Source organism: Gymnogyps californianus, chromosome 6 (genome assembly GCF_018139145.2).
Source record: "Gymnogyps californianus isolate 813 chromosome 6, ASM1813914v2, whole genome shotgun sequence".
In the NCBI taxonomy this organism is placed as follows: Eukaryota; Metazoa; Chordata; class Aves; order Accipitriformes; family Cathartidae; genus Gymnogyps; species Gymnogyps californianus.
The window spans coordinates 36834626-36852790 of record NC_059476.1 but is presented as its reverse complement, the minus strand read 5'-3'; the positions used below and the strand labels follow the sequence as shown (position 1 = coordinate 36852790).

At 37.5% G+C, this 18165-nt stretch overlaps 1 protein-coding gene across 1 annotated transcript; it reads left to right on the top strand.

Annotated features, from left to right (window-relative positions):
* Nucleotides 1-157: 157 nt before the first annotated feature.
* PBLD (phenazine biosynthesis like protein domain containing) lies at nt 158-17890 on the top strand. Its single transcript, XM_050899154.1, has 9 exons — nt 158-770; nt 3080-3179; nt 6721-6819; nt 7357-7466; nt 7617-7646; nt 8168-8256; nt 9414-9592; nt 11376-11438; nt 17102-17890. Exons 1-9 carry the CDS (start codon nt 687-689, stop codon nt 17212-17214), a joined length of 867 nt encoding a protein of 288 aa, XP_050755111.1. The 5' UTR covers nt 158-686; the 3' UTR covers nt 17215-17890.
* Nucleotides 17891-18165: the final 275 nt, after the last annotated feature.

Sequence of the window (18165 nt, the reverse complement as noted above, 5' to 3'; positions counted from 1 at the left end):
AACTGCGGCTGTGGGGTGCCGGGGCGCATGCGTCCTAGGCCGGCGGTCACGCGGCCCTGTGCGTTCGCTTGGCGCCAAGCGGGTTGCGAGCGCGCGCGGCCGAGGACGGGTTGCGCGAGCCCTTCGGCGGGCCGCGGCGGCTGCCCGGGTATCGCCTCACACAGGCGTCGGCGGCCGGTCGTGCCCTCGGGCGTGTGTGTCGCCCGGGGTGTCCGGCTCCCTCGGCGTAGGCTTGGGAGGGAGGATGGGGAAGGTTGTCCGGTATGGGCGCACGCCGTAGCTGCCCGCGTCTCCTCGGCTTTGCAGCTGTGGTAAACCCGCGGCAGGGCCGGACCCAGGGGGAACCTCGCACAGCTCCTGCCTTCGTAAATGCCTCAGCGCGGGACAGGCTGGGCCGGGCGCTGTGGTGGAAGCGCCCGTTAGAGCGTTCCGGAGCTGGTAGCAAGCCGTGCAAGAGGGAGGTTAAAATTTTTCTAAAGAACTGAAAACAATTAGTGCTGAGCGGTGGGGGTGTGGAAGGAGGCTTGAGTCCATGTACGCGCTGGGAAGTGACGGGATGGGGGGCTGCTGGCCCCTCCTGCCGTTAGGGAAACATTAACTGAAGAGTTCTGCTATCATTTGGGGATAAAACAGGTTAGAAAGTACCTTGCAGAAAACAGCTTAAGACTAAATAGGCGCAAACGACAATGCAAATTCCTGTTTTTACGGTTGATGCATTTACAAACCGGCCATTTTCTGGAAATCCTGCGGCAGTTTGTCTGCTTGAAAATGTAAGTTAAAAAAATTTTTTTATGAGGGACTGCAGTGGCATTTACCATCCTGTACTTGACCTGAGCACTCAGCATTGCATTAGACTTTGCTTCCTTTACTCAGGAGTTCTGCTTGCAAGCGTTGTTTACTGTTGCTCCAGAATACAGAGGAGTTAGCACAGGGGTACTCTTTTTCTATCAGAACGATTTCACACAAGACACGCTTTGTATTTTTTGTGGTTTTCTTTTTAAAGGAATATACTGCGTTAAGTCAAAAAGAAATGGCTTAATTTCTTAAGCCAATGGATTCAGATTGAAATCTCTGAAAGGAAATGCAATAATATAGAATCAGTACTCAAAAGTTTTTGAATGAAGTGTTAAAGTGTGGTTTTTGGTTTTGATGTGGGTTTCCCCCCCCCCCTTTTTTTCCCTTTCATTTTTTCTCTTTCTATGGAAGGAAGAAGTGGGAGTATAGACCTGAATCTGAGTCTTTCACCGTTGGTGTGTCAGGTTCAGCTTTAGCCAAGTTTAAACAGCCAGTTTTTATTGCTTCGAAGTTGCATGGTAGTTTTAGTGTCATTGACAGTAGTCATTCTCCTCATCAAGGTGTTCTGAACAGTTGGTACTAATTGGTACACCGTTGACAATTTCCACAAAAACCTAATTATTGACCTAGATTAAAAATTTATAGGCCTTATTGGTATAGTAACTCTTGATGAAAATTGTAAGTATGAAAATATATGTAAAGCAGTCAATTGTAATAGCTTGTACTGACAATACAAATCCTTTCTAGATGTTCCTAAGCCTATCTAGATCTCATACAATATAGCCTACTTACCACATCAGCTAAAGTTATGACCGAGAACATCTCACCTCAGAGGTATTTTGGGCCCCCTAAAATCTAAATACTCCCTCACAGAATGAACTTACTTTAAAACTATGAGCTTCGAATTGCATTTTTATATTAATTTTACTTCATTACGTTAATACATTGTGAGGGCAACTTATTTGCATGTTGCCTTTGGCGTGTTGATGTTTTAAAGTTTTTTTTCTACAGTACCTGGGGCTGTAGGCTTTAGCGTCAAAGCAGAGAGGCAGTTAAAGCAGAGATTCTAATTCATAATTTTATTCTAATCTCCAAGAAAGTATGGGGCAGCTAGCAGCAAGATTTCTGTTCTCTGCTCCCTTCAGAGTTTCAGCAGATGCTTTACAAAAACGGTTGGGAGTAATGCAAGAATGGCAAAACAAGCCCCTTCTGTGTTTCAGAAGTGCCACAGGATGGCAGTATTTCAATAAAGTTCTATTTTTAATAACATTTTGGTTGGTCTTTGTTCTGGTTTGCTATCTCTTCAGTATCTAATCGACAGTCAGACTATTTTCTTGAGGAGAGATGCTTGTTACTGTAAAAAGTTAGAATGTTGTTTCATTGCATAGAATTCACTCTGCAAATACAGGTCTATGACACATCAGTAATTATTTCATATCTGTAGTATGGGATCATTGGCTGAAAAGGATTAAAGTTATTAAGGGAAATAAGTAAAGTTAGCAGGGCAAATTTATATCTGTCAGAGGTCGAACCTGACCAGGTCCACTCAGTACTTTGTTTCATTTGTGTTTCAATATTTTAAAGACCAGATTCTCAAACCTGGCCAGTCAGCATAATTGTGGGGAAAGAGCAATGGAACAAGGGTGAAGTAGAACTTTATACAATTGCTACAGCTCATATATCCTGGGATCATTGTTCACTGGTTTAAATTTGCAGGCAGTTACAGCAGAATGTAGTGAGCTCCAGCATTTTTGTTTTTTGGTTTATCTCCTCTCAGCTTCTACTGACTTAGCATATTGTTCCCATTGTTCAAAGAGTAGTATCGAGGGTACAGCTGAAGCGCTGGTCAGCCATCTTGGCCGTTGCCCTAGCCATACTACATATCTCTTGCTGGTGTGGATTTTTTGGAGTTATAAAAAGAGAGTTGTACGTATTTTTAGATTATGTTAATAATGACTTCTCAGTATGACTTTAATCATGACTTTAAAAAAAGATTTGCGTTCATGGAAAGACTGAGTTTAGGTTTTTTGGTGATTTTATTTTCTGTGTATTCCAAGAATTTATAAACTAATCGGACCGATATTAGAAATGCCCATGTATCGCAATGAGTGAACTAATTATCCCATTTTATGCTTAAAGTTTTTTTTTACTCTCAGTATTTTGAACTAAAGAAGAATCTATGTTTTATTATAATAGAAAATGAAATTACTGTATTTATTTAACAGAAAGTTTGATTCTGCATTTTTTGGCCTGCTTTTAATTGGATTTGTTGTGTCATCGTTAGGACTTGGATGAAGATTTGCACCAAAAAATCGCAACAGAAATGAACCTTTCAGAAACTGCTTTCATCAGAAAACTGCACCCTGGAGATGACTTTACCAAAAGTGAGTGGTTCTCTCTACCCGCCAAAATGTCTTACAAGGGAATAGGAAGACACTGTGGGTGCATTTATGAGGAGTGATGTTAATTTGTAAGACAGCCAAAGCAAAATCTTGGGAGTTGTGATGTATCTTACTGAAGATAATAATAATAAGCCTTTTGCACATGGATTCTTTAAAGTATTTGTGCTGCATATCAAATTCATTTTACAATATACTAACATTTATTATTCATAAATTAGACCATTTGTTGTAGTGCCTTTTACTAAATAAGCAAGTTCTATGTAGAAAATCTCCTAAAAATGCTATGCAAAGATCCTTCAGTTAATACTTCCATTACTAATAATCTCCTGAGATAATTTCCTGTTATACAAGCAGAATAATAGAGACGGAATGTGCTTATTCCATAAGCTTGTGCAAAGCTTATTCCATACGCACAAGACTGCAAAGTGAGTAGAATCTGGCTTGGCTGTTCAGGAAATCATCACTGGGGTAACTGTAAGCTATTATTTGAGTTTGTCACAAAATCTCATGAGCTGTCTGTGGAGCCAGTACTGGAAAATACAGGTTTCCAACAAAACCGGGAAATCTGAAGTTGCCCAAAACAAACACAGTAGGCTTCTCATTTGATTGGTTTGAGTGGAGGGACTTCACTGGTGTTCTTTCATAGGGCATGAGAGGAAATGGAGAGACAGTAGACAAGATAGAAAATATCAGACAAATACAGAGTCTAGTCAAAACTGCTTTGTGGATTAGTTTTCAGCTGAATCAGTTTGCTGAATCTGCTCACTTTGCAGTTGTGTGGTGGCATGAGCCAAGGGGCTGGAACCCTGCTAGCCTGGAGTTAGATTCCAGGTTAAGGTATCGTGTTGGCATGCCCTTGCTTTGGTACAACATAGTGGAAGAGAGAGACGAACAGCTTTGGGGTTATCGGCTGTCTGAAAGAGGCCCTAGAACAGAATGCAAAGAAATTGTTCTTTATCATTTGATTGTTTGTTCAGGGAGTGGGATTTTGTACAGTCTCTGTAATTAAAGAGGATTTTCTTAAAGTGGTAACTATCATCACTTACTCCTATTGTTAATAAATTGGAATTTGTTTTAGGGTTAGACTAATTGCTTGAATCAAGAAGTGATAATACTTCTCATTTTTCATGTTAACACCTTGCCAATATGCTTAATACATTTGTTTATTTTCAAGTCATCCCTATCCAACACCATATAAAATGCCAGCTTCTTTCTCATTAAGGTGCTTTTGATATTAATGGGAGTAGAGTTTGTGACATCAGACCCACACAGCTGCTGAAGAGGTGCACAATTTTTTCGAAGGAATTTAGTCACTGAGCTACACCTGAGAATGTGTGTATTGAGGGGTGGTGGGAGCAAGAGGAGACCAGGAACATCAGAATGTCATTTATGAGACTATCATCTGCTTCTGGAACATTAATTGCTGTAGCAAGGGCTCCTGGACAAAGAGCATGTTTTTGCAGGAGTATGAGTTTGTGATCAGTGCATTTCATTTGATTTTAATTTAAAAAAAATATCTACAGTATTTTAGGGATACATTAATTTATGAGAGTACAAAATGTCTTCTCGGTCTGAGTACAGCTGTATGTCTCAAGCATCCAGGCAGGTGTTCTGGGTCACAGAGCTTTTCTGTCTCCGGTCGGTCATGGCTGACTCCTTTTCCTCCTGCTTTCAGCCACAATTTCCGCTTGAGGGAGTGCATTAACACCGCAGAGCAGGCTCACAGCTGGGTTCTGTGTCTGCCCTGTCTCAGAGCACTTCTCTACCATGTCCATTAGTTTCATCCACTAGGTTTTGTTGGGATTCTATTTGTTTTCATTAGATAGGGGACTGACTTTAATGCACTAATTTTTCACAGGGGCGATGACAAGACTTGTTTGGGTTTTTTTTTAAATATTGTTTGTTTCTTTTGCACCTTTTAGTTGTGTTTGTATGGTAATTATTCACTTGAAATGTATTTCCATAAGCATTATCTTAAATGCCATGGTGCAAGCACTCTGCAAAAGCTACAGGAAACCAAGTATACTGTGCTTGGGTTCCAGTTTTTTTTAAACAACAAAGAGAAATGTGATTTCTAGTGAAATGAAGGCTTAGTATACATTAGAGGCTTTTACCAGACTTGAGTAGTGGTTTGAGCAAAATAATTCATAACTGACCTAGCTCTGATACAGATTCCATTATACCAACAAAACTATCTTTAATCCCTAAAGGGTTAACCCAGCCTGCAGGTGTATAGAGATCGTGACCGTGACTTCATAGGGTTCCATAATACACAAGGACATGAAGGCTTTATCTTCTAAATTCTCTATTACAGATTACCACAAATACCACAACTAGCAAGTGTACCTATGATTAATAAAGCGAATGCCTATAATCTCAAGCTATTACAAATTATCATCAGTGATCAATAGTATAGCAGGAATCAATAATAGCAGCAAGAAGTGCATCTATAATGTTACAGGTTACTACAAACTTAACACTAGTCAATAATCAAACTTATCAATAATAGTAGATATACTTATGATAGCTTACGTATATGTAGATATATGGTACCAAGCACATTAAATAGATTCCAGAGGGGAGGACAAACAGATCCCAGAAGGGGACTCAGCCATCCCAGAAGTGGGAGGACAAACCAGACTGAGCCTAGAAGTGGGCCCAGAGGGGGACCAGTAAAATAACACTCTCTCACTTCAAAGATGATCTGTGTCATGGAGTTTGGAGTCAGCCATGTGTCCCTGGCAAGGGTTCATGATCGCTTAGAAAGTTCGTGCAGACTTCTTTAGGAAAGGAAAAAATATATGCAGCACAGAAAGTTCTTGGAGAGAGAGGCTCCATTTTGGGTAAAAAGTAGGTAATTTTTATATCATAGAGACATAAGAGAACGTAGGACACCACCACTTCAAGAAGCCAATAGATACTGTTAATTTCTATTTTTCACCTGGAACAGCCAATAGATGATGATGTTTTCTACTCTCTCAGACCAATTTTTATTTTTGCAGGCTGTTTTCCTGTTCCTTCAGTTAGAACAGCCAGTGGCAGTTACTGATTCTTACTTTCTCGGGATGTTTTCCCCATTTTCCGGACTATTTTTCACCTTTTCAGGTGATAAGTTGCTGTTACAGTTTGTTGGTTTTGTACTTACCGGACGGTATCTCGGCATGTCTCGGGATTCTAGCTACCCTGCAGCACTTCGAAGGTGCCAGCTGGGCTTCTCAAGGATGCTTCTGGTTCACAGGCCTAGTTCCCAGGTGGGCAGGCATTTCTACTCTGCAGCTCCTTTGCTCTTGTAACAAAGTAGCTTTCCTCTGTTAGTAGTAGACTCCTGTTGTTGACCTGACTCAAAAGCAATAGCTATTCCAAAAATCAGTACAAAATAGGTTCCTAAAAGTGTGTTTAAGACCAAGACTGATTATAACATGCATTTTGATTAACAGAAATGTCATCACTCTGTATAAAGTTTTGAGATAAATGGAAGAAATAGACTTCTTCCACTTAACACTAATTCAGCTTTATTTTCAAGGTTCCTGCTTTGGACTCAGATGGTTCACCCCAGCCAATGAAGTTCCTCTCTGTGGTCATGCTACACTTGCAGCAGCTGCTGTGTTGTTTCGCATACAAAGTATGTTTACAAGCTATTTATTACTATGACTTTTTAGAAATTTTACTTCTATTTAAAAAGATCTCTATTTTCTACAACAAAAGCAATTAGGTATTCAGAACATTTAGAGAACACATCTGGAGATATCTTAGCTATTGTCTTTTACAACTGCTCTGTAATTATAAGGTTGTAGTCTGATGCCTACACTTGGATTCCGATGCCCTACTATTACTCTTGTTTAATAAAAGTGCTAAATATGCAAATGTCATCTGGGAGAGGTACAGTAGAATTTGATGAATAGGGAATATTGCTCTTTCTGTTAAAAGGAAAGTCCCATTGATTCTTGGAACATGCAGGAAAGATTCTCTAGCAATTGCTGTATTTATTAGCCTCAGCAGATTATTTATTGAGTTAGTTGGGAATTTTGTCTCAGAATACAGGTTTACTGTATTTAGCTGCATAACTAACTTTTTCTGAATATACTGAGCTACTCTAAGAGCTATAATAATTTAGATTCAAATTCTTATGTTTCATAATGTTGCAATGTTCTCTCTCTAGAAAACACAAATTCAGTTCTCACATTTGTGACGCTGAGTGGGGAATTAAAAGCCAGACAAGTGGAAGATCATATTGTCCTGGACTTACCACTATACTTAACCTACCCACAGGTCAGTCAAAATTTTATTCATTAAAGGCTTTCAAGGAAAGTATGTGTTTATGTTTGTATGTGTATGTAAGTATATCTGTCTGTCTGTAGTTGGATAGATAGATACATACATATGTTCTGTTTTTTACTGTGGTTTTTTTTTTTGCTTCAGGTACTTCAGGAAGTAGCAGAGTTAATAAAGGTAAAAAAAGAATCTATGTGTGGTCTTAGAAGCACATTTATAATAGCTATACTTATTTTTATATATTAAAATGGCTGAAAAGTGGCAACATGGCATTGCTTGATGTACTCCTGAACTTGAAACACTAAAGGTCTGAGTCACGCAGCTCAGGAAATGGAATTCTCCAAAATGCTGCAGTTGAACTTTTGTCTCCCACTACCGTTGGCTGGAGTGTCAGTATTCATTTCAGTGGCATTTTCAGCCTATTGTATGCATGTGAGGGCAATCTGGTGTCCTTGCGCTCTTCTAGGTCCCTGAATTTCTTTCCAAGTTGACATATACAGAGCTCTTAGCACCTACCCATATCCATTCATGCACTTAGTGCATTTACTTTTCTTGCTTGCATGTACTTGAGGGCTGCATGAAAGACCTTGCATAAGCCCTGTTCTAGCAGGGAATTTGTTCTACGAAAATGTTAAGGAAATAATATTTCGTATTCAAATGACAATGTTTTTCTTTGTCTACTTTAACTTTTCCACCAGGCAGCCGTTGGTGACATGATTGTTCAAGATCTCCGTTATTCTCCTGACACAAAGAAACTCTTAGTCCGCCTCAGTGATGCTTATGAAAGGTGTCTTATACTTTTTTTTTTTAAATCAAGTGTGCAGAAATTGAGTCTGCTTGTTTAACCTCTATCCCTTACGTACTAGGCTCTTTTATCTAGTTTTAAAACAGGTGGAGATTAAAAACTCTGAACTTCTGTGTTAAATAGTTATTTTATCTTCTAATGTGAGCTCATTGAACCTGCAAAGCTGAGTAAGATCAATCTGAAATCTATGTCCAAGAAAAGGAGGTGTAGGAAACAGTTTTAACGATGGTGTGTTTTCCCCATCCATCTGACTAAAAAAATGATCCAGTAACCTAGCAGGAAATTAAGAGTCTTGCTTCTCAAATGAAGAAGTAATAGTTGCATAGCTATATAGGTCCGCCTAGTGAGACAGGGCACATTGACAGAAAGCTCTGGATTCTTATTCCCATTTGACTGTAATCTGCTTACACATACTTAACAGCATCGTAAGTAGCTTTATAGAGGAAATTCCAATTCAAATTATTCCAAAGCATTTGTTAATCTCAGAGAGCTGAATTTCATTGTTAAGTCAAGTATGATTTGGATATATGTTACCAAAACACGACTTCTTTAATCAGACCAAATTGCTATTGTTTTCACTTGAAGTTTGGCCTAACTAAAGATTGGGCTAGTGGGGAGATAGAAATATCCTCAGCTGAGCACTTATTATTTTTACTCTTTCAGACGTTATTTTGTAGGGAGGTATCTGCAGCTTCACAGACTTGAGGCTGTTGTAGAGTGCTTTAGAATCCCATGAAGATCTGAATGGTGTTAGTTATTTGCTTGCTCTGAAGGGAGGTGGAGTCCTCACTCTTTGCCTGCTGTAGTGATGAAATATTCCTTTCAATGATTAAAATGTTGAAACAAAAGTGTGCTCTTTTGTAGCTGATATTCCAGGGTGATCTGTTTTCAGAAATAAATAGGAAATGCATGGCTTGAACTTTTTTCTCTGCTCACTCAGAGTGTATTATTCTCAGGGTAGTCTTCTGTCAAATGACATTGGGAGGACAATGCTAGGAATCTTTTCTCCTCTGACATTTTACCATGGCTGTTTCGGGATTGTGGAGAAGATGATTTTTTAGTTTTATGTTTCTTTTCAATACTTAAATTCATGTACATTTAAGAATGTGGGCTATTAAAATTCTATACTTACATTCAAGGTCTGTGTTGGAAGAACTGCAAGTGAGCGCACAACACTTTTTGTCAGCTGAAAAGACAGGAAAGGTGAAAGGAGTCATACTCACTCTTAAGGGAAATTCCAGTGGAAAACATAAAGGCCATGATTTTTACTCCAGATATTTTGCACCTTGGTATGGACTTCTGGAAGACCCTGTTACAGGTATGTGTTTGTGTGACTATTACTCTTGTTTCAGTTCAATTAAAAGGTTCTTATTAAACTCCATGAATCTGGTTTTGTACTTTGGAGTCTTTCTTATAAATTACTGTTTTATATGGACAGCAGGAGTGTGCTTGTTAAACTGAAAACTTTCATGACTGATGCCAACTCATTCAGAAAAAATCAGCTTCTTGCTGTCATCAGGCCAGATATTCCTGTGCCTTTCAGATCTTTTCCCTGAAGTATTCCAATTAGAGAAAAGCGAGAGACTAGTTTGGTATTGAATGAGTATTGCAGTAGAAGTTCATATCCACTTCTGTTGGTGTTCTGTATTTTTTTTGCGCTTCAGCTGAGATCTCCTCTAGTTTCATGACACTTACTGTGGATATTCTCAGACCTATGAATAATATGAACTCAGCTAGTTGTGTATTTAGGGGCAGGAAGGCTAGTTCTCTGCCTGTTCCTTTGATATTCCACTCAGTAGGTGTGATGATGATTGCTGCAGAATGATGTTATTTGCTTAGGTACCAGTTAATCACAGGTTAATTATTATTCAGCTGAGAACTTGGTCAAAAATGCTCATTAAATGTTTTGCTACATAAAGAGAAAACTTTCTTTGTTGGAATAATGCTAGTTATTCAGCACTCCTAGCAGAAAGAAAGGTTTACAAAGAAATACAAGCCATGTATTTAATTTACTTCTTAAGCTTTCAGTCCTGCTTTCCTGATGAAGCTGGGGACAGACTCTGGTAGACATATCTAATCCCAGAGCTCATTGCTTAGGATTTCTGGGAAGACTAGTATTGATATGTAGGAAAAACTAGAAGTTTCCTGAATCTGTGGGATTTTTCTAGGCTTGTTATAGCTCACTGTTGCTTGTCTCCCATCTTTAAGTGTCCTTTCTTTTATAGAAACAAATCTTTTTATTGTGTAACTGAAGTATACTTTTAACAGTGTTATGGCTTTGTGTTATATTTCTTTTGTAATGATTTGTTAATAATGCTACATATCTTGTGGTCCTTGAGCCCTGATAATTATAGTTACTTCACAGTAGGGTTTCCAGCAGAGTGTGTTTGCCCCTAGCTGCTAATGTAGGCTGAAGCAGCATGTCTAGCTATGAATCCGAGAAGTCATCCTAAGTTTTTAAGCCATCTGCCAGTCAGGAAACAAGAAATTGGTCTTTTAGTTTTCAGAAGCTGTGGTGAGACCTTAAAGATCTGCTCGGGTTACATCCTGATACTTACCAGCATTCAAGACTGAAAAAACCCCGAGGTTTTGTTGTGAAAACTGTTAGGAGAGGAAATACTTTTGTTTTACACAGTGATTTCTATCCACCTGTTCCTATTCTTAAAAAATATCCAAAAGCCTGTTCAGATTTTTGATGGGTAGCTGGTCATATTTCATTCAATAACATCATGTTTAGATGAATAATATTTTGAGATTCTGTTATTAGGAAACTTCACTTTTGGTAAACAAATGAGTACTTTGCCTCAAGTATTTTCATTAGTACTATTTGTTATTCATACCAATTGTGACGAATCATGAAGCCCTCACCTAGGCAAAATTTCCATTGAAGCCAGAGGATGAGGAAGTAATGCTGCTTTATCATAAATAAATGAAATTATAAAGCCTTAAGCTCTGCCTGCTGTGAAAACTCTTAGGTATTTTTGCCCTAAACACACATGTAGCACTTGATTTGTTTATGGCATTTACATTTTGAATGTGCTTGCTCTATAAAGTAGTGATTCTGATTTAATTCTGTACTTTATTTTCCAATTTCTTTTAAGGATCTGCCCATGCTGTTTTGAGCAGCTACTGGTCAGAGCAGCTGGGGAAGAAAGAAATGCTTGGTAAGAGAAACTGTTTTCTTGCAAAGCTGCCCATTTGTGTAAAAGCTACTCACTAAAAAAGAAAAAGTTATTACTACAATCTAAACTGTACCAATAACTCCCTATCCATTTTTTTCAATGTGAATAGAATATTATGTAATATTTTGTGTGTTAGGTAATCTTTAAGAAATTGCTTTCTTTCCTACCCACCAACATGACACATCATGCCTGCAGGGAGTTTGAAGTGTTGGTTTCTGGGTTATAACTCTCTGCGGTTAGTTTTTGATCTCAGCTTTTGGATTTTAGTTCTCATGACCTTTCATCATAGCTGAAGCTTGGTGAACTTCAGATGATGTTGGTTTTGTGTTTTGACTGAATTTTATTTTCCTTCTTGCTCTTTATGGCTTGCATTTTGGGTATTGGGAAAAGGTATAAAGGTATCGGTATTTTCATTCACGATGTGTACTTTTCAGTACAATTTGGACAGTGTTTTCCTTTCCCCTCATGTATATTAAGATGAGACTGAAAAAAGTCATATGGTTTCTGCCTGATTTTGGAATTTACTTGAGAATTACTCCAGATTAATCCTGTCAGTGACTTCTTTAGGAAACTCAGGGTTTAGACCAGCTAGTGTTACTATAGCTAGATAAGAAGAGGTGATGTATTTTTAACATTCAGATTCTATGTACAGAATGTGCTTTATGGTACAGTTTTTTTTCTGGTTTCTGATACATCTGTGTATTTAGGTATGAAGATCAGTTTTCCTCAGGATGAACATCTTTTACCTGGTAGCAAGGAAGAATATAAGAAAGAATAGTCACTTAGGTTATAAGAACAGAAAGAATTTAACTGACCTTAAATATGTAAGAATGGGGACAAGATTGCATGGGCATTGGCAAATTTTATTTGTTTGTGATTTTATTTGCAGTCTTACTTTTAAATGATTAAGCCTTAAAGGAATTTGAGATGGCTGGACCTCTGAAGTCAAAGAACGGCTTTATTGGTATTCTTTCAATCAATGAGATATGCTTATTAGATCACAGATTTGTTGTTAAGCAAGAAACTGAAAAACTTGGTGGAAAAAAACGAGAGAAACAGTGAATACATGACAGCACTAGATGAAGAGCCATTGGGTGTCTGTTTGCTTCTCATGTTTAGTGCTTTGCCTGAGAATGGAAGAACAACAGAAGCAATACAAAATACCCTAGTCCCTATCTGGTTCCCTAAGCAGGGAGCAGGGGATTACAATTCTTTTGTGCACCTGAAAACAATTAAGTCTTTGGTAATATTTAGTTTAGAGCAGAGATTGAACCCTTGATCTAATAAGGTTCCTTGTCCATAAAAGGAAACACTTTTCCAAACAAACAGCTACCTTGAATATAAGCCTTCCTGTATTTGGTCAAATGAATCTCAAAGTGGATTTTCTTGAGAATGATAAACTCTTTAAAGGATCTGTTTGTGCTCCATAGCTCAGTATGGTAATCCACAATGACTGAGACCTTCTCCATTGTGGATTGAAGAAAAGGTTTAACATACTGTTCTGAAGACCTCATATTTGCATTAACATCACTTAAATCTGTGATAGTTTCCATAATGTTGGGGGGAAAATTCCCAACATATTTTCTGAAGACAAGAAACTGTCTTGGGTAATGCATCCTTATGGACTGGCTGTTTCTCAGAAGATTTTGACATTTTTGGATGTTAATGTGGAATTTGAAACTCTTCCATGGCATCTATAGACACTGCTTCTTTAAGTAATCAAACAGACGGAAATTCAGTCTGTATTTTTAGGTTATACTTTCTACCTGTTTTGCATTTTCATGTATTTTGTATGTACTGTGGCATTTCCTCTTTTAGAGAAACTATCTCAGGTAGCAATGGCAATCAATACTGTAATTCTCTAATGTGTTTAGCACAAAAAAAAAAAGTCCTATCTTCCCAGAAGATAGATATTTCCCCCCCCCCCCCCCGGTATTTCATGCATATATGTCCTCAAACTTCTTTTGTGGTAGAAATCATATAAAACAGATTTAAACAGAACAAGTTCATTTGACATCTGATCAACATGCGGTCTTTGCATGTGTTTATGAGAAGTAACTTTTCCTTACATGCACGTAACCGAGGGGTATCAGGTAGTACTGGGGTGAATTCTATTACTAATGAGATTATTTGGAAAAGATGGCTGGCAATCCAGAAGATTCCGTATCATCAAAGATTAATAAATAAGAGCATCTTTTGACTTTTTAGAAACCTTTGCAGTAGCTTCTGTAATATCCGATACCTTTTATTGCAAGAATAAAGGAAGATTTTCTTCCATAAAATGAAAGATCTGTTAGTTCCAAAATAGATCAGATATGAAATAATATAAAAATGAGGAACATTAAATCTATTGTCAGATCTCTGTGTATTGTGACCTCTACGAGGACGTCAGCTGCATCTCTGCTGAAGTATCAGATATAATTTCCTGTGTTTGGGTTCTCTTCCTACTTTTATTAAACCAAATTGTCAAACAATGACCACCCCCATCAACTACAAAGAGAATTTTCCAGTCTTTTTACAAGGTGAAATACTTTATGATCTTTCTTGAAAGTATGTACATATCCTTGAATTTAAGCTGAGTGTTAAATCATAGTTCAGTATCAGTCCCTGCCTTTTTTTCATTTCAAGAGTCTCTGCAATATTTAAAAAATTATAATCTCTCATATCAGATGTATAGACTTTCATAATTGCTAATGAATGCAATATTTAGCAACTGTCTCTGTATCCAGTCCTTCACATAGTTTTCACATTTCTAAGATAACATTTATAAACATGCTTAAGGAATTTGATATATTCAGATTATAGAGGACTTTCCAAATTATTGTGAAGGGGATTTATCCAGGACAATTTTTAATCTCAGGTGAAGCTAGAGGAATCTTTCTGTACCTGTTTACTTCAGACAACTGTATTAGTTTGTGGGGAATTTTGGTTCTTGTTACTGCCTTTAACTTCTCTGATGCCTTTGCAGTACAGAACAGGTTTATAGCATTTGAGGGCTGGTGGGGTTTTTTGGGGGGGGGGGGCCAAGGGGGGACCCAACCAAAACCCAAACCTTGCTTTGACAACTGTAAGATCATACTGTCACAAATTTTGCCAGGACTTCTTTCAAGACAGAGTCTGTCCCATCTTCTAATTTTTCAGTCTCCTCGCTTTTTTTTTTGTGAAGAAGTTGCTTTATTCAGGTAGAATAAATCTACCTGTATTTAAGCTTTTACTGATTTAAATTCTCATGAAGTGAAGAGTTTTGCAGAGTTGTAATCGCAGCTTTCATCTTTCCCAGGTAATCTCAACATATAGATTGACCACATCAGATTTATACCCAAGTGTAACATTTCTGCCCAAGGAGAGGTGTTTCCTTCCATCAATCAACAGATTTATCTATCTTTCTTAGAATAAGAAAAGTCTTGGAGATCTGAACTTCACTTAAGGAACAATTGCTTCTTCCGTCAGTGTTTTTATAGGGTTTAGAAATTCAACCAAAATAATAGTGATTTCTAAAAACAGATATTTTTACAAGAGTGGCACTTGTTCCTGAGTTGATGTCATTATGATGACATCATGAAGAAAATCCATTGCTCCTCAAATTCTGTAAGCAATGGTCGTTTAGATACATCTAGGCTGATAAGAAGCTCCTCAAAACAACAGGATAATATTAGTACAAGGCCACTGGCGGCCTTGTGGATGCAGGGGTCCATGATTCTATGATTCTGTGATATCAGCATGCTCAATCTCACAGTCCTTGTACCTACTCTTAAACTTTCCTCTGTCTCAGGTTAATCACAGAGGGATTCAGGGCACTGTGAATTCAGCTGTTACGTGTTATTTCTACAGATCAGAATGTACATACTTGTTTTTGTACCAAATATGTATAAAATGTATATGTAGTATGAGATATTCCTGGTAAATACAGACATGGAATGGATGTGCAACAACTTCGTGATCCATAAGGCGAGTGCACATCAGGGATGCTTGAATGTCTCTGAAGACATTGCTGTTAAATGAAACCCTCTAATTATTGCAATGTTCCATGCAGGTCTGTTTACTTTCAAACATGGTGTGAAATATTGGTGCTTCTGTGTGAGAGAAAGAAAAGATCAATTATTATTTTCATATAAGCTTGGGTAAAATTTTCTTTTGTGGGTTATTTTTTTTTTTCTTCTACTTTGGAGGTTTCTTTAAAAATAAAATAAAATGGACTGGTATCAAAACAGTCTCAGTAATCCTGCCATGAAGCAGACAGTACTGGTTCCACATTTAAAGAAAGGAAAAAAAACCAAACCCAACCAACCTCTGAAGATTTGAAACAATTCATCTCTTTTATTTAAATCTGCTATCATGAGGAAGTGGGAGAGTTTAGCTGTGTATCCACACTTGGCAATAATAATTGATCAAATTTAGCATGGTCTGGATCTTTAAGAGTCCAGAATATTCAATTGAAGGCATTACTCCATACATAGATGTTGTTCTGACAAGTTAAAAACAATAATGGGTAGTTCTATAAATGGAAAAGAACAGAAAGTATCAGCATCAATCTCTATATAGCTCCTGTTTTCACTGTTTTGGAGTGTTTGCTTTGAGAATCTAATATCCTGTTATAAGGAAGAGCTTTCTTGTCAGCTGTGGCTGAGAAATTGTTTTAAAGCATACAGTATATATGCCATCTGTTAGAGATCCTATGCTCTGAATACAATCTCTACCCTATTTACAGATTGTGGGTTTGTGAGGAAAAACATGCCCTTTGGCTTTGAACAACTTTTGTAGTAGTTGGAAGTTCATTGAGTAAGGAGACTGTGAACATTAATGCCTCTTCATCCATTTACAGCCTTTTACAAAAACAACACTATATGAAACTCAAACCTTTGCCAAATGCCATCTGAACCAGACCGTTTTCTGACCAAGTAGTTGTGCAACTAAAATTGGACTACTGAAACAAGTCTACAGGCTCAACGTGCTAAGTGAGCATTATTGTCCCACCTGAATATGACTTAACAGGTTAGGTAGAAGTTTAGTTCTGTAATTATTTACAAGTGGAAGGCTATTTCCACTTAAACTTTATCCAGCTGTATTAAATTATATATTCAGGATTATATAAATCAATATCTGTTCCTGTCTATGTAAGAATTTGGTCTCAGTTTGTGACAGCTGAAGCAGCATCTGTGTTTCTTTGTAGACTTTTTCCACTGCCTGCTTGAGCTTTATTTACCCATTAGCCAAACATTCTTTGAACCTAGTATCTACTTCAGATGTTCAATACCAGTAAAGTGGTGGTTCTTTCTTACGCAGATAATACTCGGTGTTCTTCCTTCTTACCTGCAGGAACTGTCTATCCCATGAATGGGAGAATTCAAGACTTCTTTAGATATACAAAGGAAACTTGGTTGGCTACATCACAGCAAACTGTCCTTCACTACTTGTATTAACTAGCATTTTTGTCAGACTCAATAGCCAAGTTCTAGTCTGAGCTACACCCTCAGCTAATCTTCATCTGTAAAGATAGTTCATCCAAGGCGTCCCTGGTACAGTGCTTGCCCTGGTGCTGCTTGCTTTCTGGAGACAGAGGCCTCATTTCCCTGAGTTTTCACGGATTTTTAAATAATTGCTGATAGATACTAGTTTTTTAACTGTGGATTCTTGTTTCCATTTAGCTTTTCAATGTTCCCGCCGTGGAGGAGAGTTGAAGATTTCACTGCGTAATGATGGAAGAGTTGACATTGCGGGGAAAATTGCTATTGTATTAAAAGGAAACCTGACTTTCTGAAGAAATTGACACTAATGTCCCACACCTTCAAATTATTCATATTATGCTGATTACATCCTAGCTCTAGGCAGTGAATCACCACTGTCCTCAAAAGTCTTTGATTACTTATTGTTCATTTTTAAAAATTGCTTGAAAACGCTCACTTCTAATCTTCAAGATCCTTGCTATTGTTTTCTTCACTTTCATCTTGCCACTTCATATGTACACTGACCTCAGAAAATGTCCAAGGACAGCTATCTTGTTTCTCTGCTTTTAAATGATTCTTTTCTTTAGTTCCAAATTCCATGTCAAAAGCCATTCCTGCTTCCTGGATTGAATTGTAAACTTTTCTGAATGATAAAATAATCAAACTTTTTCCATATTCAATCATTTTCCATGAAATCTGACTACAGTCCTTTTTTAAAAAAAAATTTTTTCTCTGCCATATATTGAAATGATGCTCATATGTTCATTAATTTATTTGAATTAAAATATGAAAAAAATATGAATGGTTTAGAAATGTGCTTTACGGTTCTCTTTTATGAACAGTATTTTTCAAAGATGAATAGTATTGCAGTGGCTCGTAGTACGGCTGCTTAGTCAATATTTTTAATTAAAGTTTTAGCAGAAAGATTTAAGAGATTGACATAGTGATGCACATAAAACTGGTTAAAATCTGAAAGAAAACTTTATTGGTTGCAGCAATGTCATTTACTTTTCAAAGATTGAAGATTTACTCCTAAATTAAAAGTTTCTTCTATAATTTTCTTCGTGAAGTGTACTGCTTCACATTTTGTCACTTTTTCCTTTAGCGTTCTTGTCTCTCTGGATTTATTAGGAATATTGAACTGTTTCAGTTACTCTAGCTAAAACTCCATTTGCCCTTTCAAATCACTTTTGTCCTAAGCTTTGCTTTAGTTCTTTTTCTTTGCAGTGTTTCAAGATGAAGTATTTTGAACTCAAAGGCATTTT